At 37.2% G+C, this 20430-nt stretch overlaps 5 protein-coding genes across 6 annotated transcripts; 3 read left to right on the top strand and 2 right to left on the bottom strand.

Annotated features, from left to right (window-relative positions):
* Positions 1 to 114: 114 nt before the first annotated feature.
* On the bottom strand, positions 115 to 780 carry LOC148907399 (uncharacterized protein KIAA1958-like). The gene has a single exon (XM_089036861.1). The coding sequence runs from the start codon at positions 778 to 780 to the stop codon at positions 115 to 117; it is 666 nt and encodes a 221-aa protein (XP_088892987.1).
* A 746-nt stretch (positions 781 to 1526) lies between these two features.
* LOC148907398 (highly divergent homeobox-like) lies at positions 1527 to 3045 on the top strand. Its single transcript, XM_089036860.1, has 3 exons — positions 1527 to 1916; positions 2496 to 2631; positions 3038 to 3045. Exons 1-3 carry the CDS (start codon positions 1740 to 1742, stop codon positions 3043 to 3045), a joined length of 321 nt encoding a protein of 106 aa, XP_088892986.1. The 5' UTR covers positions 1527 to 1739.
* A 337-nt stretch (positions 3046 to 3382) lies between these two features.
* Positions 3383 to 7715, top strand: LOC148907397 (uncharacterized). Of its 2 annotated transcripts, XM_089037215.1 has the most exons (4): positions 3383 to 3549; positions 3855 to 3999; positions 4394 to 4453; positions 4834 to 7715. In XM_089037215.1, the coding sequence occupies exons 1-4, from the start codon at positions 3421 to 3423 to the stop codon at positions 5586 to 5588; spliced, it is 1089 nt and encodes a 362-aa protein (XP_088893341.1). In that variant the 5' UTR covers positions 3383 to 3420; the 3' UTR covers positions 5589 to 7715. The 2 variants fall into 2 exon arrangements, with proteins under 2 accessions (XP_088893341.1, XP_088893342.1); XM_089037216.1 differs by lacking the exon at positions 4394 to 4453.
* A 5325-nt stretch (positions 7716 to 13040) lies between these two features.
* On the top strand, positions 13041 to 17154 carry LOC148907396 (uncharacterized). Its single transcript, XM_089036859.1, has 3 exons — positions 13041 to 14070; positions 14117 to 14208; positions 15885 to 17154. The coding sequence occupies exons 1-3, from the start codon at positions 13041 to 13043 to the stop codon at positions 17079 to 17081; spliced, it is 2319 nt and encodes a 772-aa protein (XP_088892985.1). The 3' UTR covers positions 17082 to 17154.
* A 464-nt stretch (positions 17155 to 17618) lies between these two features.
* LOC148907395 (uncharacterized) lies at positions 17619 to 18406 on the bottom strand. Its single transcript, XM_089036857.1, has 3 exons — positions 18161 to 18406; positions 18035 to 18094; positions 17619 to 17756 (listed from the first exon to the last, which is right to left on the bottom strand). Exons 1-3 carry the CDS (start codon positions 18356 to 18358, stop codon positions 17619 to 17621), a joined length of 396 nt encoding a protein of 131 aa, XP_088892983.1. The 5' UTR covers positions 18359 to 18406.
* Positions 18407 to 20430: the final 2024 nt, after the last annotated feature.

The raw sequence follows: 20430 nt of genomic DNA, 5'->3' as shown, positions 1-20430 counted from the left end.
TATGAATATTAATCATCATTTAATCTGAGCGCATGCGCAGTAGTATGTTAGAGACTGAACCTCGTGTAGCTGTACGCCATATTGTTAGCAAAAAAAATAAGTGGATTCAGAGTTCTAGAGTTGTTTCTTCGAGTTTACAGTCGACACAGCACATTTGCTGATGTATAAGCTGTAGATGAAAGTAAAGGACCTCTCCTTTGTGGGATCCTCTATGTGACGAACTTCCTTTCTTTGGACTTTTCGTCTTTTGAGACCACCTTGATAAGTCTTTGACACTTTTTCTTTGAATATTACATGCATCAAAGTTTCTTCTGGATTTTCTTCAAGTACGAACTGTTCATGCGACAGTTCTCTTTGCTCTTCCCCCCCTCTGAGCACAAATAACTTCCCAGTAAGAAATATCAAGGCATTTATAAGGGCTTCTGGGTTGTGGGTGCCCAACACTCCCTGTTTCCACATCTCTTCTTCGTCTAATGGGGACACTGCATCAGCCTGTTTCTTGATGGGCTGCTGTTTAGCATGGAATTCATTCACTGAGCGTCCGTCTAGAGTCTTTTGTAGTGGTTTGAGTTCAGGTGAGTGGAAAAGTGAAACTCCTGGATGTCGTTCACCTATTAAACGATTAAGGCCACAGAACAGGCTATAAAGTACCTCATGACGATATTCACTGCCATCTTTCTTTCTAACCTCCAGTGCGAATTTCGACAACCAGTAGTTCATTTCATCGATGGCTATTTTTGTTAGTGCTGGAATTGAGGGAAATTCTTGATTTTCTGGCATAAAGTCTTTGAATTCTTTAATTTCTGTCCAACTTCTACCCACTGTTTGTAAGCATTGCTACACCAAGTAGTATGCCTCTTAGTAGTGTTACCAGGAACAGTGTACTCGTTTAGAGCCTTTCTGACGCCAGTCACTTCAACGCATAAAACTTTATTAAAAGAATCTTACAATGTTTAGTAAAACCTAGGGAAAAAAAAATTCAAATCATCATCGAGGAAAGTTTCTTGAAATTACATCATAAATTTACTTAATCCTGGAGTTTTCTGATGAAAAAAACGATAAAAGATATTAAGAACAAATTTTAGGGGCGGCCATGAGGTTTTCTTCTACACGCCAAGACTCATGGGATGCATAGGAAACCCAAACTATGCTGATCGCACGACTTTCTAACTTGAATTTTTTCCAATACGAACAGTAGTATTCCTTGTATATTCGACTTCAGCGCCAGTTACAAAAGTATCTACTTTCCGCCATTGCTCATGAAAGTACAACTAACTTTACTCAGTAATCAATGTACTCTTTCGTAACTTGAAAGCACTTTAATATATTCAGTTGCGCTCTGTATTTCAATCAAACCTTTATTTTGGTGCTATATCTCTAATAATGAAATTTTCCCCCGAGACGTAATGCACCATTGACTTTCACCTTTTTGCTAATAGCATTCAAGGTTTACAGTTCTGTCTAAAAACTTCGTTTATTTCCTCGGAGATCATGATATTACAAACTAATACCATGGATCTGACACCCTATTCACACGATCTAAATGGCTAATACCCGGCTAAACTAAATTTAGATCAATGGGTCGAAGCCGTCTTAAATGATCATCTAAGTCATCTGAGCAACTAATTACATATTCATATACAATTCGACCAATCAAATCTCCGCGTTGTCTGTGGACTAGAAGAGACAAAGTCCAGGTTTGATTCTCGCTACTACACTGTATTATAAATCGATGTATCATGGCCGAAAGCAATACAAGTAGAAATCGCAAAAGAACATACAACAAAATTAACGATGTTCAGAGATCAAAGCTACAGGAGTTTTATGATGACGGCATGAAAACATGCGCTTCCGTCAATCGCGACAAAATCGATAAGGCAGCCGAAGAAACAGGACTTAGTATTGAGCAAGTCAAGGTGAGTTATATTACTTTGTTCGAGTCTTAAATTAGGCATTTAAACTGATTTTATTCCCAACATTTCATAGCTATATCATTGTATTTGTAAGCGATTCCATCCCTTACTTAGTTTACTGTATGAAACAAAGTCACTTTTCCTGAAGGTACGGGTCAATTGTTAAGCTGAATAATAATGGCACGTGGGGATATACGCCAAACTGACCTCAACGCAAAGCGTATTTTGATACACTAGCAAATTTTCCTTTAACAATTGTTGTTCCTATAAAAGAGTACCATGTTGATAAAAATCTGGCAAAGAGTAAAAAAAGTTGTCGAGTTTGGAATCTTCAACGATCTTCAACGATCATCTGGCACGTACTGTAGCAGTCGAAAGCCAATAAAACAAAAAACCTCTTTTTTTAAAAAATAACAAGACAGCTAAATGCGAGGGAGGAATTTCTCAATACGAGCATGTAAAAGAAGAAATTTCTTTTAATTTAACTTATTACCTGGAGAAAATGGTGGGAGGAGGGGGAGGGGAAAGGTATATATGCAATCTGAGTAGTTTTTAATGAAATTAAATATATCATACTTGTAGAAGTGGATTGGAAATGCCAGACAAAAGGAAAAGATTAGTAGTGGGAGCCAGCCAGCTCCAAAGCCTATCAAGATACCCACTGGATCACGTGGCTCACATTCCTATTACATGTTTTGTGCAGAATATTTCAAGTCAGGTCAGTACTCAACAGCTTACTAGCCTATGATACTTGTGAATAATATCAATGAAACATTTGTGACAAGCAGTAGTGTGTCATGTTATTGAAAACAAGAAGCATGAAAAAGTGCATGCATGATTCTTAACATGCATTTTGAACTAGCAGCCAAAAGAAAGATTTTGGTCTCAGCCATCATTGCCAACAATGCATAGTAAAACAGTGGTAAAACAAAGGATTGTGCACAGTCACGCTTGAAAAAAAAGTGAACAAAGACCTATAACAAAAGGGTTTCCTAACCATTCCCTTCTATTAACTATGCCCAGGAATTTAAAAGCTAGACAAAAGAAATAATTGGGTTTTATCTGCACAAAACGATTGCCAATTTTATTGCCCACATATTGCCATATTGTCCTATTGTTTCAAGGTGAATAATTGACAATTATACCGAAAGTCCACATGCATGGTGTAGTAGTCAATAGCACCTGAGGCCAATGGCTGAATGGGCTTTTGTATCACACATGTAGACCATGTGAGTGTATTTTTGTTGAGATCTAATAGTTTTAGTACAAATATACTAATCTGTCCTGACTACAATGCTGCAAGCAATATTGAATTTAGCTAGTTTTAAAGAGAAGATGCAAGTAAATAATAGTAAGATAAGTAGTATAGCTAAACATTCCAGGTGTGTATTTCAATAATACATATAAACCTTAATTAATTATAAATATTATTAACTTTTCTTTAGATGAATGCAGGAAAATGTCTTTGCCTGAAAAGAATAAAAAAGCATCCAAAAAGTGGAAGGAAATGACTTCTGCAGAGAAAGAGAAATATAAACTCAATGCAGACAGTTTAAAGTCTCCAGATGTTTCAGAGCTAAACGAGGCTCAAAAATCAAAGCTAATATCTGTTCACAGAAAAAATCTCCTCAGAGAGGTATGTAATAAGGTTTCAGAAATTACATAATGAATTTCAGACCACAAAGTCCTGTAAACAATATTATAAGTCACCTCTTGACTGATAATCAAAGTTACATGAACGTCAGAAAAATTAATAACTTACGTGTACAGATGTTTGGCTGAATATAAATAGGAGTAGATTTCTTATTTTAGTCTTTTGGATGAAGTAACATTCAAGATTGCATTACAATCATTTACAATCAAAATTCTTCAGCTGCCCAAGTCCTTTTTTTGTTAACCTCAGCATACTGTAGAAACACTTTTTTGTGTGTAATATTTCAGATAATGTTTCTCGAAGACATGGGATGTGAGTCTTCCATTGTTTTTAAAGACACTTCTGGCCAGGTTTACAACTTTGGATCAAGTGCAGGATTGTCTTTTCTGTCCCTAAATCCTGAGATTAACATCAAATTCAGAGATCACTTTGGTAGGTATAAATTTAAAACGACTGTATCCATACTTCCTTCAAATCTTAACAAAATTACCCTCAATTTGGGTACTTCCTCAAAAACATCACACCCTTATTCATTAGTTGTCATAGTAACCATAAAAACAATGTAGCAAGAGCTGTGTAGGTATATATTAAAGTTTACCAACAGTTTATTTCCAAAATTTATAGCTTGGTCATTTAAAGCTCGGTCAATAACATCATTGGATATCCAAAAGTGTTTGAAATATATATGTTTTCCTATACATTTTGATAGTTACATGGTTTCCATTAAGGATGTTTGTTTTAGTCATAGACCACACAATCCTGTGTTGTATATCTATCTAGGTATAGTAAACCTATACTTATTTAATACATTTCATTTGTCCTTTAGTATGTAGTGATGAGAGATACACATACAAAAATGTTCAGGAGCTATTTAATTCTAAATACAGTAAGTGAAAAAGTATTGATAATTCATGGTATTACTGTTTAATCATATTACAATTTCCTTAAGATACTGTATTGAAGAATGGGGTGAAACCTTACTATCAATATGCGAAAGTTGAAAACAAAACATTGGCTTAATAGCCCACTTCCGAGATATGCTTCCCTTATCGCGCACAAAGGTTTCAGTATGAGGCTACATGGGAAATGCTCAGTTATTCGTGACAGGTGGTAAGGATTAATTTAATTTAGCACGTAGCCTCATACCTGAAACCTTTGTGCGTGACAAGCAAAGCATATCTCATATCATGAATTGTGAATAGGGACAAACGGGTGTGTGTAGGGATCATCATGCCCTTGGAGTAATCTCATTATTTTCCTTTACAGGTGAAGCAATACAGAAGCCAGGCAGCAGAGTTCCATATCTGCATGGGGGATTTACTGTCGAAAACTTACCAGATGGCCTCCAATTTAAAAGGCCTTTCCATTATGGCACGAATCAGTTGAAAGCTATAATGGAAAACAAAGAAAAAATAAAGTTCGTGATTCAAGCAAAGGACAATCCTGAAAGAAGTAATAGCAGGACTGTTAATTCAACTGCAACTCATCATGATACGTCAGCAATGGTTGCCCTCCTATCCAAGGTGGTAGAGAGACAAAGTGCTGATAGAGTGGTGAGAATGCCCAGCAAAATATCAGAAGAGGGAGTAGAAGTAGCAGAATTATTTCTTGACCAAGATGAAAGACTTCTGCTGAGTGAATGCTCCAATTTCTTTGATGATGATGCCTGGCTTGCTGTTGGTGCCAATATTCAGCACTCCTCTGAAACTCAAGGGATCATTTTACCAGTTTGTACTGAGTCAGAGGATGAGTATTTTTGGCTCTTTTACACTGTGCAGAATCCATCTAAACTAGTGAAAGCTTCTAATAATCTGAAAGGCTACTGGCTTGATATTCAAGACAAATCTCAGTACAAGCTCCTTCACAATCACCAGGACTCTCTTATCATTGCCAATTTAATTAGGAATGGAGCACTTGGGCCATTGTATTTTTTACACAAGATGGAAATTGCTGATAACCAGTATTTTAATGTTCCCGAGATATTCAACAATGCAATTATTGCTGCATTAAAGCAAGCATAAATCAATACTTTTTTAATACCAGAAAACACAACAAAAACATAATGAGGTACTAAGGCATTTTGCAAAATCGAACCGAATCTAGCTGTTTTTTGATCATTATCAATCATTTTAGCATCCCATTATACCTTGTGTGCTTGAGTCAAGAGAATTGTTTTAAGTATCATTTAACTGCATCTGATCACCAGCAAAATAATTAAGCTGTTCTTTATATTACACTCAATGTTCATTACTCCATTCTGATTGGACATGAGGAGTACACTTAAATCATTTATTGTACTCTGTATTGTTCCAATTTATTATAAACAACAAATCTTCTCTTACAATTTAGAATTTATAGATACCTTTGACGTTTTGAAAGTTCTCAAATTGGATTCCCACTTGTTCCTATTGTTCAAATTGCACCTGAGATTGTACAAATTTGATCTACACAAATACACCTTAGTTACTCTTATGTGTTACGGTATGGTATGGTTGAGCCACTTGTAACAGTGGTTTTTAACAATAACAAAATTACAGTTGCTTTTCCTTATTATATAATAAGGCTATGCTTTCTTGATGCAGCAATGATTGCATTGTTAATTATCTTGAGGTGTAATATTCAAACACAGGGGTGCTTACCATTTACCTGGAAAAAATGGAAATTTTGGTTAGAAAACAATTGGTGCACCATTCCAATCAGAAAGTTCCTGAAAAAGCAGTCTCCTGATTAAGGTAGTCCACTTTTCCCATTTTCCCCCGGTTCTTCTGGTAAATGCCTGTACCATTTTTCGAAAGTCAAAGGTTCCTCCTCTTTTCTTACAATCAGTAAATAGATTTCAACCAGATGTATTGGTTGAAATGGTAAGCACCCCATTTTATCTGAAATTGGATTGTTTTTACAAGACACTTTTTTGTAATATTCAAAATGATTATCTACAAGTTATAAGTAGCACTCTAAGAATGATTTTATTTATTTATTTGGAATGAATTGATTGGCCTGACATTTTAATTTAAAAATTAGATGCTTGTGTTGTGTAATTTTTCCTCAGGTTGGCCCTCAAAACTGCATACACTTTGCAGTGTAACTCAGCTAACTGTGGCCACCCAACTTATTTTTTACCAATGCGGTTGAATCCTTTACCGCCAAGTTTTTCCATCAATTAAGAATTATCTTTAAGAAAGTGTCCAAAAGGGAACATTGCTGTTGGTGAAAATGGTGTTGCATGTTGCTTAGTAAGCTGGAAATGTCTGGTATTTATAGGTAAATTGTGCCAGCAAAGAAGGAAATATACTGGAAAAATTAATTAGGAAAATGTTATGGTTATGACCTTTTGCTGATTGTATTCACAACACCCATGCATAGTACATTTTGGGCCAGGAATGCAACATGTAACAAAACCTTCAATAACCTTATCGATGTATAAACAAAACTTTTTTCAATAAATTTAACTATATTTTCAATTTTAATAATTATATAGAGGATATTACATGAGATATCAAGTTTTCGACACTAGAGAAAACCTGGTATTTCATCGATATCTATATAATAAATTGTAATATACTCTAATTCAAGATTTTTTGTTAATCAGTGATAGGTACTTTTTAGAACCCTTCTTAATTGCATGGACTTTTGGCAAGTGGTAATCATAACGTCGTCCAACCCATGTACATCCCTTCAGTGGGCAACATATCATAGACCTCTTTTTACTGCTGCAAAAGATATACAAAAAATGCAATCAATGTCATGAATGCTATCCTTAAATTATTACATTGCACAAATGATCATGTAACAGAGACATAAACCATAGACAGAAAAAAAACCTAGAAAATCCTGGGAAAAAAATTAGATAGTACAACTCTATACAACTAGCAAATAGAATAGCTACATGTATATTAATGACCTTTAAACAGCTTCTCTTTGAAATTTCAAATGTTTCTTGGTGTCCCCAAATGTTCCCCCAGGAGATAAATTACTGTGAGGTGTCATATTGGGGGTTATTTTTAGATAGTCTTTACTTACAAATATCAAAATGTGTTTGTGAACGGGTTGGAAATAGAGTTGCACGTAGGAAGTATAGGTAATGAAATACAAAGTCATGTCACATCACTCATCATTTGTTGAGTAATTGAAAACAATGTTTTAATTCATTTTTATCTTTCTTCTATATTTAAGTTTTATATCAATTCTAGAAGAGTATGATGCATGAATGTAGAGATTTCAGACTCAAAGGGCATGGTTAAGGAAATAAAAAATTGATGCAAGTGATGTCATTCAATCTGTAATTTATCTCTTCACTTATTCATATATTTTGGTTTCATAAAGTTTTAACTTTTTGTGATGCTTAAGAGCGACTGTCTGTAAAAATCAAACATACGGCGGAAAGGCTCAAATTTTCGAATTCGCTCTACTTTTGGATTTTAGTAGTGCATGATGAAGGAAGAAACGCTGTGTGGTTAGTTTTGAAAAATACTTTTTTGTTTTCGAGAAATAGGGAAAAATCGGTTTGAGCTCCAGGGACGATTTTCGCTGCCAAAAGATGGCTGAAAATTGCTTACTTTCGCTTGGTCCGTGTATCAAAACTATTAATCCAAATAGCCTTCTAATACTTTCTGCCAAAAGTACAACTCTTATTTGCTCAATTAAGAGTAGTTTCATAAAAATCGAACAACTCAGAATTATTTTACACAATAAAAAGCAATGGGCACTGAGTTACAATGCTGGTCAGTGCATCTCGAAAACTGCGAGTTTCCCTATGTGCCATCCTTCCAAATCTTATGAAATTATAGTCAACAACTATTGGGAAACTACTCTTTTGAAAAATGTATTTTTTATTTTGGGGAAATAATTGTGCGCTTTTTGCGAGAGCTTTTATTTTGACTCATTAAATATGCAGAAATCATTGTTTGGCGATTGCGTGACTAAAGACTTCTCGAAATAAATTCCCTTGAAACATCATTGTTTTTCAAATCTAGTCTATACAAATAAAAGAAAACATTAACATACTAACCTTCAACACGAAAAGGTCTTTTCCGTTGCTCCATTCATCGGAGTTATCAAGAAATTAGAATTGGCAACCGTGGCGTTGGCTTGTTTTATGCAACCGATTTCCGAAAATACCATCTATCAGTACCAGTCGACATGCACAGTTCGTGTTTCTTTACAAACAACTAGTCAGATTTCAATAAGAAATATACAGAATAGTATACTAAATTCGATTCCTACAGAGTCCAGTAGGTTATTCTAGCTTCACTGGCAAGTTGTTTAGTTGTTACAGTTGGCGCGAGAAAAGAGCGTACCGTAGTTTCTTCCGGTTCTGTCCATACCCTAGTGGTCTTGGAATTTTATGTATTATCCTTGGCAAGAAAAAGAGTCGAGATATACATTATTATGCCATTTTAACATTAAAAGCCCTTTGTGAGCAATTTTAAAAGTGGTTCTCTCAATAGATTATGGTGGAGTCGGCTAGGGGCACCTGTGCGAACTGTGTGAATGATGAAAATAATGTTTCAGCTAAGAAGTTCCTTGATCTTATCACATCATTTGACTACAAAAACCATGTGCGTACCGCTACTCACAAGAAGGGCCATACCCTGGACCTGCTTCTAACTAGATCCGAGGACAAATTTGTATCGAATATTGATGTGATTGACCCTGTCATCTCTGATCATTCCGCGGTGAACTGCAAACTGTTACTTGCTAAACCAACACATATAAGGAAGCAAGTGAGTTTCAGAAACATAAAATCGATAAATCCTGATTCGTTTCGTGATGATCTAAAAAATGCTGGTTTCCCTGAAGCATCCAGTACATCTAATCTTGTTGAGTCTTATGAAAGCACACTGTCTACACTACTGGACGCCTATGCACCAGTAAAAGCAAGATGATAACACAGCGTCCTCCTACTTCCCTGGTATACTCCTGAGATTCAAGAACAGAAGATCATAAAGAGACGCTTGGAACGTCGATGGAGGACCTCAAGACTTACAGTGGACCGAGAGCGCTATACCCAACAATGTGTTGTCGTAAATAGGCTTATCTGCACAGCAAAGACCAACTTTTACAAAGACATGATAAGTGACTGTGGGTCCGACCAAGGAGAACTTTTCAAGAAAATAGAGAGAATGTTTAAAGGGACAGCAGAAAGAAAATATCCTTCATGTAATTCATCTGAAGAACTTCCAAATAAGTTTGCAGATTTTTTCGACAACAAAATAAATGCCATCAGAAAGGTTTTGTTAACAAAATCTACGAATCAAACAAGTCTTGATAATACAGAGACAATCTCACTATCGAGTAAAGCCAAGCTTAAATCGTTTACACCAACGACTACGGAGGAACTATCTGTGCTTATAAAGAAAATAGCTAAGAAGTCATGCATCCTTGATCCAATTCCTGCAAAGATACTGATGGAATGCTTCACTGATCTCTTACCATTTATCACCAGAATAATTAACAGCTCTCTGGAGACAGCTACTGTACCTGTTAATTTGAAATGTGCTGTTCTTGACCCACGACTTAAGAAGGATACCCTCAGCACTGACGAATTTTCAAACTTTCGTCCAATTTCAAATTTAAAATTTGTATCTAAATGTATAGAGAAGGTAGTAGCAAGTCAGCTAGAACAGCATGTCACAAGAAACAGGCTAGATGAGCCCCTGCAATCCGCGTATAAAAAGTACCACAGCACTGAGACAGCGTTGGTGAAGGTCCAAAATGATATCTTACGAGCTATCGATAACAAGAACTCAGTGATCTTGGTGCTTCTGGACCTCTCTGCTGCCTTCGATACGATAGACCATGAAATTTTACTGTGCAGGCTCTCTTCCAGATACGGAATTGCTGACAAGGCTTATAAATGGTTCAAATCGCATCTTACTGATAGAATACTTACAGTTCATGTCTTGGGTGGTCAGTCTACTGAACGTATCTTACAATCTGGTATTCCACAAGGAAGTATTTTAGGGCCAGTGCTTTTCTCGCTGTATATAGCACCACTTGGAGATCTCATGAGATCATTAGGCATTGACTTTCATCTTTATGCCGATGATACGCAGCTATATATTTCTTTTAAAACGTCTGACCCAGGTGAACTGATTACAGCAAAGTCAAAGATTGAAACTTGTGTTCGCACATTGGATAAGTGGATGACTGCGAATAAGCTAAAGTTAAACAGCGAAAAGACGGATATATTGGTGCTATCTGCTCGACATCGCCCCCCTCCAACTCTAACCTCTACTGCTGTATGCGATGATGTTATCATTCCATCCTCAAAGGCGAGGAATATTGGGGCTATCATGGACTCTAACTTAACTATGGAGGCGCATGTAACAACCATCTGTAAATCTGGCTTCTATTATTTAAGGAAAATCAGCAAGATAAGGAAATATCTCAGCTTTAAATCTGCAGAGATATTAGTACACGCTCTGGTTACGTCTCGATTGGATTCTGGAAATGCACTGTTACATGGACTACCAAACACTCTGCTAGAGCGAATTCAGAAGGTTCAAAATGCAGCAGCACGAGTAGTTACCCTAACAAAGAAAAGAGACCATATAACACCTATAATGTTCAAGCTACATTGGTTGCCGATCAAGGAAAGAATTAAGTATAAGATACTGCTAATTACTTATAAGGCTTTAGCTGGATTAGCACCACAGTATATTACTGATCTTTTAGAAGTTTACACACCTAGGCGTACTCTAAGATCAGCATCAGATAAGAAATTAGTAGTTCCAATTTATAACTTAGAATCGTATGGCAAACGCTCATTTTCTATCTCTGCGCCTATATTATGGAATGACCTGCCACAGAATATAAGACTATGCCAATCTTTAGAATGCTTTAAGTCTAAATTGAAAACGCATCTGTTTAAATCGGTATATAGCGATTTTATTTAAGCCACGTCAAAAACTAGAGCACTTTTGATTATTTATATATTTTTAGGAATTATTTAGGGATATTATTGCAACTTTATTAATATTTTATTAAGTAATTTTAAGGTACTTTAGCTCTTGATTTAATTTTTCTTTTTTAGGTCTAGTATTTTTAGGATAATTTAGTTTTGAATTTGTTGTAAAGCGCCACTGGACATTTATGGAAGAGGCGCTATATAAGAAATATTTATTATTATTATTATTATTATTATTATTATTATTATTATTATTATTATTATTATTATTATTACTATGCCATACTGCTTCGTTTTGATATATTTCATTAAATAATTTTGTTTCCTGTGATTAGTTCCTGCACTAGATTTCTCTTTAAGAAGCCAGCTTGTTGCAAGAGAAATTCCTGTTTTCTTTCTTTCTCCTTCGTTAAAGAACAGTGGTCGGTGCACTATGGTCCCACAACACGATCTGCACGCTGGAATGCTGTCTCGGTATAAGTTTATGACAGTTACTCGCAAACAATTGCCGATCGATCTGTTATATATTACAGACCAATTTATCAACGCGCTACTGACTAGTAGTTCTTGGAAGAAATAGCCAAAGGTGGATCCCTGGCCTTATACTGTTCTGTATATTTCTTATTGAAATCTGACAAGTTACTGATAGATGGTATTTTCGGAAATCGGTTGCATAAAACAAGCCAACGCCACGGTTGCCAATTCTAGTTTCTTGATAACTCCGATGAATGGAGCAACGGAAAAGACCTTTTCGTGTTGAAGGTTAGTATGTTAATGTTTTCTTTTATTTGTATAGACTAGATTTGAAAAACAATGATGTTTCAAGGGAATTTATTTCGAGAAGTCTTTAGTCACGCAATCGCCAAACAATGATTTCTGCATATTTAATGAGTCAAAATAAAAGCTCTCGCAAAAAGCGCACAATTATTTCCCCAAAATAAAAAATACATTTTTCAAAAGAGTAGTTTCCCAATAGTTGTTGACTATAATTTCATAAGATTTGGAAGGATGGCACATAGGGAAACTCGCAGTTTTCGAGATGCACTGACCAGCATTGTAACTCAGTGCCCATTGCTTTTTATTGTGTAAAATAATTCTGAGTTGTTCGATTTTTATGAAACTACTCTTAATTGAGCAAATAAGAGTTGTACTTTTGGCAGAAAGTATTAGAAGGCTATTTGGATTAATAGTTTTGATACACGGACCAAGCGAAAGTAAGCAATTTTCAGCCATCTTTTGGCAGCGAAAATCGTCCCTGGAGCTCAAACCGATTTTTCCCTATTTCTCGAAAACAAAAAAGTATTTTTCAAAACTAACCACACAGCGTTTCTTCCTTCATCATGCACTACTAAAATCCAAAAGTAGAGCGAATTCGAAAATTTGAGCCTTTCCACATATTTCTGATTCTACCTCGCATTTGCATACAATCGGAGGTCACGTGAGATAGCAAGCATGCGTATCCGAGCTCAGTGCGAGTTGTTGTCCGAGCATACAGTCGCGATTTGTCTTAGAGGAGTTGAAATTGCTTCTTTTCGACGAAAATTATCCCAAGATAGTTTTAAAAATGGCTGAAAACATCAGCCTAGACTCTGAAGACGAAGGAAAGGGACCGGAAAGTCATTCCAAGAAGACCGTTGACAGTGGTGAAGGAACTTCGGAGTCGGCCATGCCGCTCGATACATCAACCGACCAACTTACCCGCTTAACATCAGCGATTAATCAACTTACAGAACATCTAATTGGAAAAGAAAACCCTACAAAATTGCAAGAAGACTCTTCAAGAACCTCTTCCGTGAAGGGAAAAGGCAAAGGGCCGGCAAAACGTTCAGCGGCCCCTGAAGATCGTCCCGCCAAAAAACGGCGCCAAGATGGCCGCTCCACGAGCACGCCTGATGGCGAGGATGATCGAGACCCTGAGGAAATCATGAATGAGATCATTGGTAAAAACAATGTCTCAGATGAATCTGAACACGAACATGAATCTGGTGAGTCAGATATTGATGAAACACTAGCCGAACTCCAAAAGGAGTACGAGTCTGATGACATAACTGGGGCCAAGCTCCAACATAACCAGCTCGCTAAGCTAGTTGACAAAATGCTTCGACATCGTATGTCGGATAAAGCATTAAAAGACAAGTTAGATCGCATAGAAAGGCCGGAAAACTGTCAAAATGCAAAGCCTACTAGGGTGAATCCAGGCATCTGGCGAAGGCTCAGAGATTACACTAGAAAAACTGATGCACAAATGTACAAAATTCAACAAGCTCTAGTGAAAGGAATGATACCAGTCATGCGCATGACTGACCTGTCCATGACAGGGCACCTGAGCGGCGACCAACTTCAGCAGATGAAGAAAAAGGGCTTAGAGGCCTTATCTCTCTTCTCACATGCAAACTATGAGATAAATGTGCAGAGAAAATTGTTTATGAAGTCAGACATAGGCAAGGATTATGCCTATCTGTGCTCTTCACAGATTCCCTTCTCTGACATGCTTTTTGGAGATGACCTCCAAAAACAATTGAAAGATATTGGTGACCAGAACAAAATTGGTGCCAGAATCCAATCCAAAGACTACCGTAGCAACAATTCATATGGTAATTCGCATGGTAGCAAATACAGGAATTCAAAAAAAAACTCCAGAGGCCAGGACTACAAACCCTGGAAAAGGAAAGAAGGTCAGAGACAGAGCACAAAACAACGACAACAGTCAAAAAAAAAGCTCTAATGACCTGGTAAGTGCATGCACTATCAACATAAATTTTAAAGCTGGTAATATAGCTAATTTTATAGACACCTGGAGGTTGCTAACATCCGATAGTACCATACTTGAGATCGTAACTGGCTATCGTATAGCCTTTGACTCAGAGCCTCATCAAACAGTAGCTCCCTGCATTCATTTCTCCAAAGGAGAGGAACAAATTATAGACAAAGAGATTGCTAAATTGCGAGATAAAAATGTTATTGTGGAAACTACTCACTGTGAAGATGAGTTCATATCAACCATATTCACAAGACCCAAAAAGGATGGATCACACAGGCTGATCCTAAACCTAAAAAGACTCAATGAACATGTAACCTATGAGCATTTTAAAATGGAGTCCTTACAATCAGCTGCCCAACTCGTTAAACAAGGGTCATGGATGGCAGTTCTTGATCTCAAGGATGCGTACTATTCAGTGCCTATAGCATTTGAACACAGAAAGTACCTCAGATTTAATTTTAAAAATACATTATATGAATTTACATGCTTACCTAATGGGCTATCTAGTGCCCCTAGGTCATTCACTAAGCTTATGAAACCAGTTTATGCTACCCTTAGAGTTAAGGGCAACCATTTAGTGGGATATATCGATGACATTCTTTTGTTAGCTGATACCCCTCAGGAACTTAATAATCAAACTAAAGATGCAACTAACTTGCTTAGCTCATTGGGCTTTACAGTCCATGACATCAAATCAATAATTACACCATCACAGCAAGTTAAATTCCTGGGATTCATTATTAACTCGACTACTATGGATATATCTATGGTTCCTGATAAAGTTGACAAGCTAAAACAATCATGTGCAAAACTATTAAAACATCAGGGACTTGTACCTATAAGAGAAGTTGCCTCTGTAGTAGGCCTTATGGTTGCCTCATTCCCTGGAGTGTACTATGGACCCCTATTTTATAGGTCCCTAGAGAATGACAAAACAAATGCACTAAAATCACATAATTGGAATCTAGATAGTGAAATGAGCATCTCACCCGTTGCTAGGAAAGATCTAGAATGGTGGATTAGGGAATGTGACCTCTTCCCTTGCCCACTAGTCTTACAACCACCTGAGCTCACCCTAAAAACTGATAGTTCACTCTCAGGCTGGGGTGGCATAATTGAAGGAACAGACTTAATAGCACGGGGAAGATGGTCACCAGAGGAATCACTTAACCACATTAATTTTCTAGAGATGAAAGCAGTGTTTTTATGCCTTAAATCTCTATGTCATCAGTTGCATGACAAGGTTATAAAAGTGCTATGTGATAATACCACAGCAGTCGCATACCTCCAGCATATGGGAGGCACTCATTCCCCACAATGTAATGAAATTACAAAGGATATTATACTATGGTGTAAAGAAAGAAGCTTAAAACTGTCTGTCTCCCACTTGCCTGGCTGTCTTAACACTGAGGCAGATGAAGCCAGCCGGAAAAATGACAGCAATACTGAGTGGTCCCTTGACCTAGACTCTTTTCAAAACCTCACAAAATGTTGGGGAATGCCGGAGATAGACATGTTTGCTTCTAGACTTAACCATAAAGTCCAAAAATATGTAGCCTGGAAACCTGACCCAGGTGCCATAGCCATTGATGCATTTACAATTGACTGGGGAAAATATCAACTAATATACTGCTTTCCCCCTTTTAGCCTTATAGGGAAAGTTCTTCAGAAAATACAGTTAGACAAAGTAATGGCAATCTTGATAATTCCTCATTGGACAACACAGTTCTGGTATCCGAGGCTATTGCAAATGCTCCAAGCTCAACCAATAAAGATAACAAACAAACGAAAAACACTGATGCTGCCTCACAGCCCAGAGGAGGTACATCCACTTTACCCCAAACTGCAACTTCTTGGTTGTCTTGTATCAGGTTAGCTCTTACAAATCAAGGAGTAACAGGCGAACCTCTTGACATTATACTTCAATCCTGGAGGACAGGGACTCGTAAGCAATATCAGACATATGTTGCAGCATGGGTCAAGTTCTGCGAGGAGCATAATGTTCATAGTTTTCAGCCCAGCCTTCAAAATGTCCTTCAATTTTTGTGTCATTTATCTAAATCTATGGGTTACAGTGCAGTAGGAACAGCTAGAAGTGCTTTATCAAGCTTCATCAAAATTGATGGGGTGAAGCTGGGCAGCCATCCTGTTGTGTCCAGATTTATGTCAGGGTTGTTTAACCTCAAACCTGCATTGCCACGATATATTGCCACATGGGATCCACAGCAAGTGCTACTTCACTTGAAGAAATTCCCTACAGCCAGAGAACTATCTCTCAAACTGCTCACGCATAAGCTAGTCATGATTATGGTACTTATATCCGCTCAAAGAACACAAACACTCCAGTTACTGTCTTTAGATAACATGAATGTACAGCCAAATGAAATCTCATTCAATATAACTTCATGCCTAAAACAGACCAGAAACACTGGGGGGAAAAACAGACACTTGACTCCCATTGTCTTCAAGCGTTACACTTTAGATGAAAAACTTTGTGTGCTTACTCTGTTGAATGTTTACATTGAAAGAACTGCTTCCCTTAGGAAGGATTCTCGTCAACTGCTTATTTGTCATGCCAAGCCTCATGGACCAGCATCCAGAGACTCTATCTCTAGGTGGATTAAACAAACCATGAAAGCAGCTGGAATTGACACTAGCGTTTTTAAAAGTCATAGTACTCGGTCAGCGTCAACTTCAGCAGCTAAAGCTGCAGACGTTCCTATTGAAGACATAATGACCACAGCTGGCTGGAGTTCAGAGTCAGTATTTGCACGATTCTATGACAGACCAGTTGTAAAGCCAAATAACTTTGCAGAAGCAGTGTTGGCTTCCTCGAACAATTAATATTCAGGCTTAGTCCTATATTGCTGTTACAAATTTATTGTTAATTGTTCTTTTACCTATGTTACAAGGTTTCATTTTGACATTATACATGAATCTCAGTAGAAATAAAATTCATGTAGCTATTACTGTTGTGAGGGCTAATTTTGTGAGACTTTGAGCTTTGAAATCTCACGTGACCTCCGATTGTATGCAAATGCGAGGTAGAATTGATAAATTAAACGAAACTTACCTGTAAGTTGAAGTTTGATAGAGATTCTACCGTAGCATTTGCAGAAATGAGGAGGTCACATCCCTCCCTAAAACCCATTCACCCTGGGCATTAGTGTATGCCCCCATATGTACTTTTCAAAGTCACCCAAAATTCTTTAAAGACTGAGCTCGGATACGCATGCTTGCTATCTCACGTGACCTCCTCATTTCTGCAAATGCTACGGTAGAATCTCTATCAAACTTCAACTTACAGGTAAGTTTCGTTTAATTTATCAATTTTGTTTGATTTTTACAGACAGTCGCTCTTAAGCTTATATTATAAAGGACTTACTTCTTTTCCTTTTCCTGATTGCCTTGTGCCCTTTTCTGATTCTTTTCTTTCTTAAATTCCTCTATTTGACTTTTACTGAGTTTATGTGCATGCCTCATGTGGTTTGAAATATTATTATATTCCTTTTTGCAAATCTAGAAATAAAGTGAATAAATAATCCAAGGTCAAAAACGTTTAAGACCCCTAAAATGTGAAGGCACGAGAATGACACCTGTATATTTCTGACCTATTCCCCAGTTAACACCTATTAAGATGGATCTGCTATAATTATAATTTAAAGAAATGACTATTTATCGCCAAACTGATATAGACTTATATAAGCATTAATAATCATAAGAGCTTTAAATTACAGTATTACTTTATAATTGTTGTATATAAAGTAATCTTAAACTCTTATTAGCTTTATACTTACACTGCATGGATATTTATAAACCTTTCGATGTATTTCTTCTCCATTCTTCGTCTCAGCCTTCTGTGCAGGATCATTTAAATAGTCCATAATCTTATGAGACTCATTGCACATTTTCATTTTTATTACCTCCGATGACATTCGAGCTCGAGGTGCAGGTATTGAGCCCACTTCTCTGATTCCGTGGAAATGGCACGCTCGATTTTCAATGAGACTAAGAAAATTGCTCCTATACGACAAACCAATCTCCTTTGCCACTTTTTTTTCTTGGCGAAGTTGACCAACAAGGTCAATAGCATCGTATCCAGATTCATAATGGAAATGCATTTCTTATCTATAAAAGCGATATAAGAAAGTTAATTAAAATGATTTCGTTGTGGCTGAATATCACTGACAATTTAAAAAAATACAAGTATTTTAAAGGCCGCAATGCATTAGTGTCCATAGACTAGTACCCAGTCACTGGTTTCATTTACTAGTGAGGAAATGGGGTTCCGCTTGCAGTATCGGATATATATAGAGGAGTAAAGGATAGGATACTTTTTACATGTTTAACCGGTAGAGTGTAAAAGGTAACTTTATGGGGGTACAGTATATGGGGTTAAGCATGGAATCCAACACATGTGTTTTATTTGTTGTATAGTTATTCTTTCGTCTTATGTTTACTATCAACCTAGAATTAATAACATCAGATTTCACAGGACAAAAATTACATTTCACATTTCACATTGAAGAACCAATCATACGACATACGACATGCAACTTGTATTGGCTTTTGACTTTATTAAAAAATGATAAGACAATAACAAGCCAGGGGCGGAGAAGACGATAGGGAATTAAGGGGGGCTGGGGTGGGGCTGGGGCTGGGGGTCCGGGGCTGGAGCCCCCCCCCCCCCCCCCCCCCCCTCGGTTTTTCAAAAAGATAGGTGGTTTTGGTAGATATATATTAATAGACCAACAAATGTAAGCCCACTCCCCCCCCCCCCCCCCCCATAAAAAAACGCTGCGCCGCACCAGCAATCCATAACTTCCCCCCCCCCCCCCCCCTCCTCCAACAAAGTACGTTGTGTACATTTTGAACATATTTAAGCTCTATCAAAGAGCCAAATTTAAACTCATTCAAGTAGCTCGCCGACCTACGGCTACGAACATCAGTTTTCAGTTTAGTTGGCCGTGGTGCTAATTTCGTTATGTTTTCGTTATAGGTCTCGTTACACAGAACCATGATCCTATATAATAAGAGTTGACATATTTTTTAAGCAAGTACATATATTTATCTGCCACCTTAATCTTTAACAACTGCATGTCCGTATTAACCAGTGTCGGTATGTTCATCCAATCAAAAAGGTAACGAGTTGCGATAACGAAATCATGTGCTAATCGCGACTCATCCGTAGAAAAGTTAAAGTATTTTAAACACACTTTGCTCAATATCTAGGGCTATAAGAACACATTAAACATTACTGTTGTCCATAAACGACAATTTTATGAAGTATATTTAATAATCTAAACCAGAAAACTGCAAAACTACAACGGCGGTGTATGTACGCGATGAGGCTGCTCTGCCACATAGTGAAGTGATATGATACTGACCCATATATGTATAAGTTGAATAAATTCAACTATTCAGCTCGCATCATAACGTTCCCTCGCATACCGAATTATTCAACTAGACTGTTCCAATTAGTAGTACTAAATGCCTATGTATTAGATCTGCAAAGAAATCCATTATTTAGGGCATTAAAACATTTCTTTTGATTTTTTCGCGGTAATTTCGACACGTGTGACAATTTCGCATGTTATAATGTGCTAATTTCGTTATGGCCGCAAGAAGGTTGATACAGTTACGTTATAGCGACTTGTGCATCTTGGTATAATATACAAAACAGGAAATTGAAATATAGATGTATATTTCTTTATTTACCGAGATCTACTGGCCCTGGTTGTACACTGAAGCCTGGATAGCGCTGTCCGGCGGATAAATCCTTATCCAATAATAGGTAAGTCTATGCTGTTTTCCAATAAATTTATCGACTGGATAAGATTTATCGGTCGGATAGCGCTATCCAGGCTTCGTACAACCGGACCCTGGTGTGTAAAATTGTGTGTCCAAACGATGGTAGAACTGTAAGGTACGTCCCGACGTGTTCCATCAGCAGGCAGTAGATAGGCGCATAATGTACAGACTGACGTTTGCAGCCAGGTATTACGTACGTAGATTGCGACATGATATACAAGATTCAGTTTATCCATTGAATACATTTTCATGGTAACCCATCATATACCCAACGGAAAGATAGAGCTTTCCATATTCCGTTCTATTCAGACCCGTAAGAAGGGGAAGGGGCGTGGGGTCCTGCCCTGATTCCACGGTTTTGTGTTGTAACGGGGTTTATTCA

Source organism: Actinia tenebrosa, unplaced genomic scaffold, assembly GCF_029948245.1.
Source record: "Actinia tenebrosa isolate PJP-AT-01 unplaced genomic scaffold, QUT_ActTen_1.0 PGA_scaffold4__44_contigs__length_22323623, whole genome shotgun sequence".
NCBI classification, from domain to species: domain Eukaryota; kingdom Metazoa; phylum Cnidaria; class Anthozoa; order Actiniaria; family Actiniidae; genus Actinia; species Actinia tenebrosa.
Note: the sequence above shows the minus strand (reverse complement) of the source record. Positions and strands in the feature narration are given on the sequence as shown.

Bases quoted from the DNA above. Each gene is read 5' to 3' on its own strand.
- LOC148907398 (XM_089036860.1), top strand. From the start codon at position 1,740: ATGGCCGAAAGCAATACAAGTAGAAATCGCAAAAGAACATACAACAAA. The intron at 1,917-2,495 runs GTGAGTTATATT...TCATACTTGTAG, and splicing joins TTAGTATTGAGCAAGTCAAG to AAGTGGATTGGAAATGCCAG.
- LOC148907395 (XM_089036857.1), bottom strand. From the start codon at position 18,358: ATGCATTTCCATTATGAATCTGGATACGATGCTATTGACCTTGTTGGT. The intron at 18,095-18,160 runs GTAATAAAAATG...GATCCTGCACAG, and splicing joins GAGCTCGAATGTCATCGGAG to AAGGCTGAGACGAAGAATGG. The intron at 17,757-18,034 runs GTAAGTATAAAG...CTTTATTTCTAG, and splicing joins TTTATAAATATCCATGCAGT to ATTTGCAAAAAGGAATATAA.
- LOC148907397 (XM_089037215.1), top strand. From the start codon at position 3,421: ATGACTTCTGCAGAGAAAGAGAAATATAAACTCAATGCAGACAGTTTA. The intron at 3,550-3,854 runs GTATGTAATAAG...GTAATATTTCAG, and splicing joins GAAAAAATCTCCTCAGAGAG to ATAATGTTTCTCGAAGACAT. The intron at 4,000-4,393 runs GTAGGTATAAAT...TTTGTCCTTTAG, and splicing joins CAAATTCAGAGATCACTTTG to TATGTAGTGATGAGAGATAC.
- LOC148907399 (XM_089036861.1), bottom strand. From the start codon at position 780: ATGCCAGAAAATCAAGAATTTCCCTCAATTCCAGCACTAACAAAAATA.
- LOC148907396 (XM_089036859.1), top strand. From the start codon at position 13,041: ATGGCTGAAAACATCAGCCTAGACTCTGAAGACGAAGGAAAGGGACCG. The intron at 14,071-14,116 runs GTAATTCGCATG...AAAAAACTCCAG, and splicing joins CCGTAGCAACAATTCATATG to AGGCCAGGACTACAAACCCT. The intron at 14,209-15,884 runs GTAAGTGCATGC...TCCCCCTTTTAG, and splicing joins AAAAAAGCTCTAATGACCTG to CCTTATAGGGAAAGTTCTTC.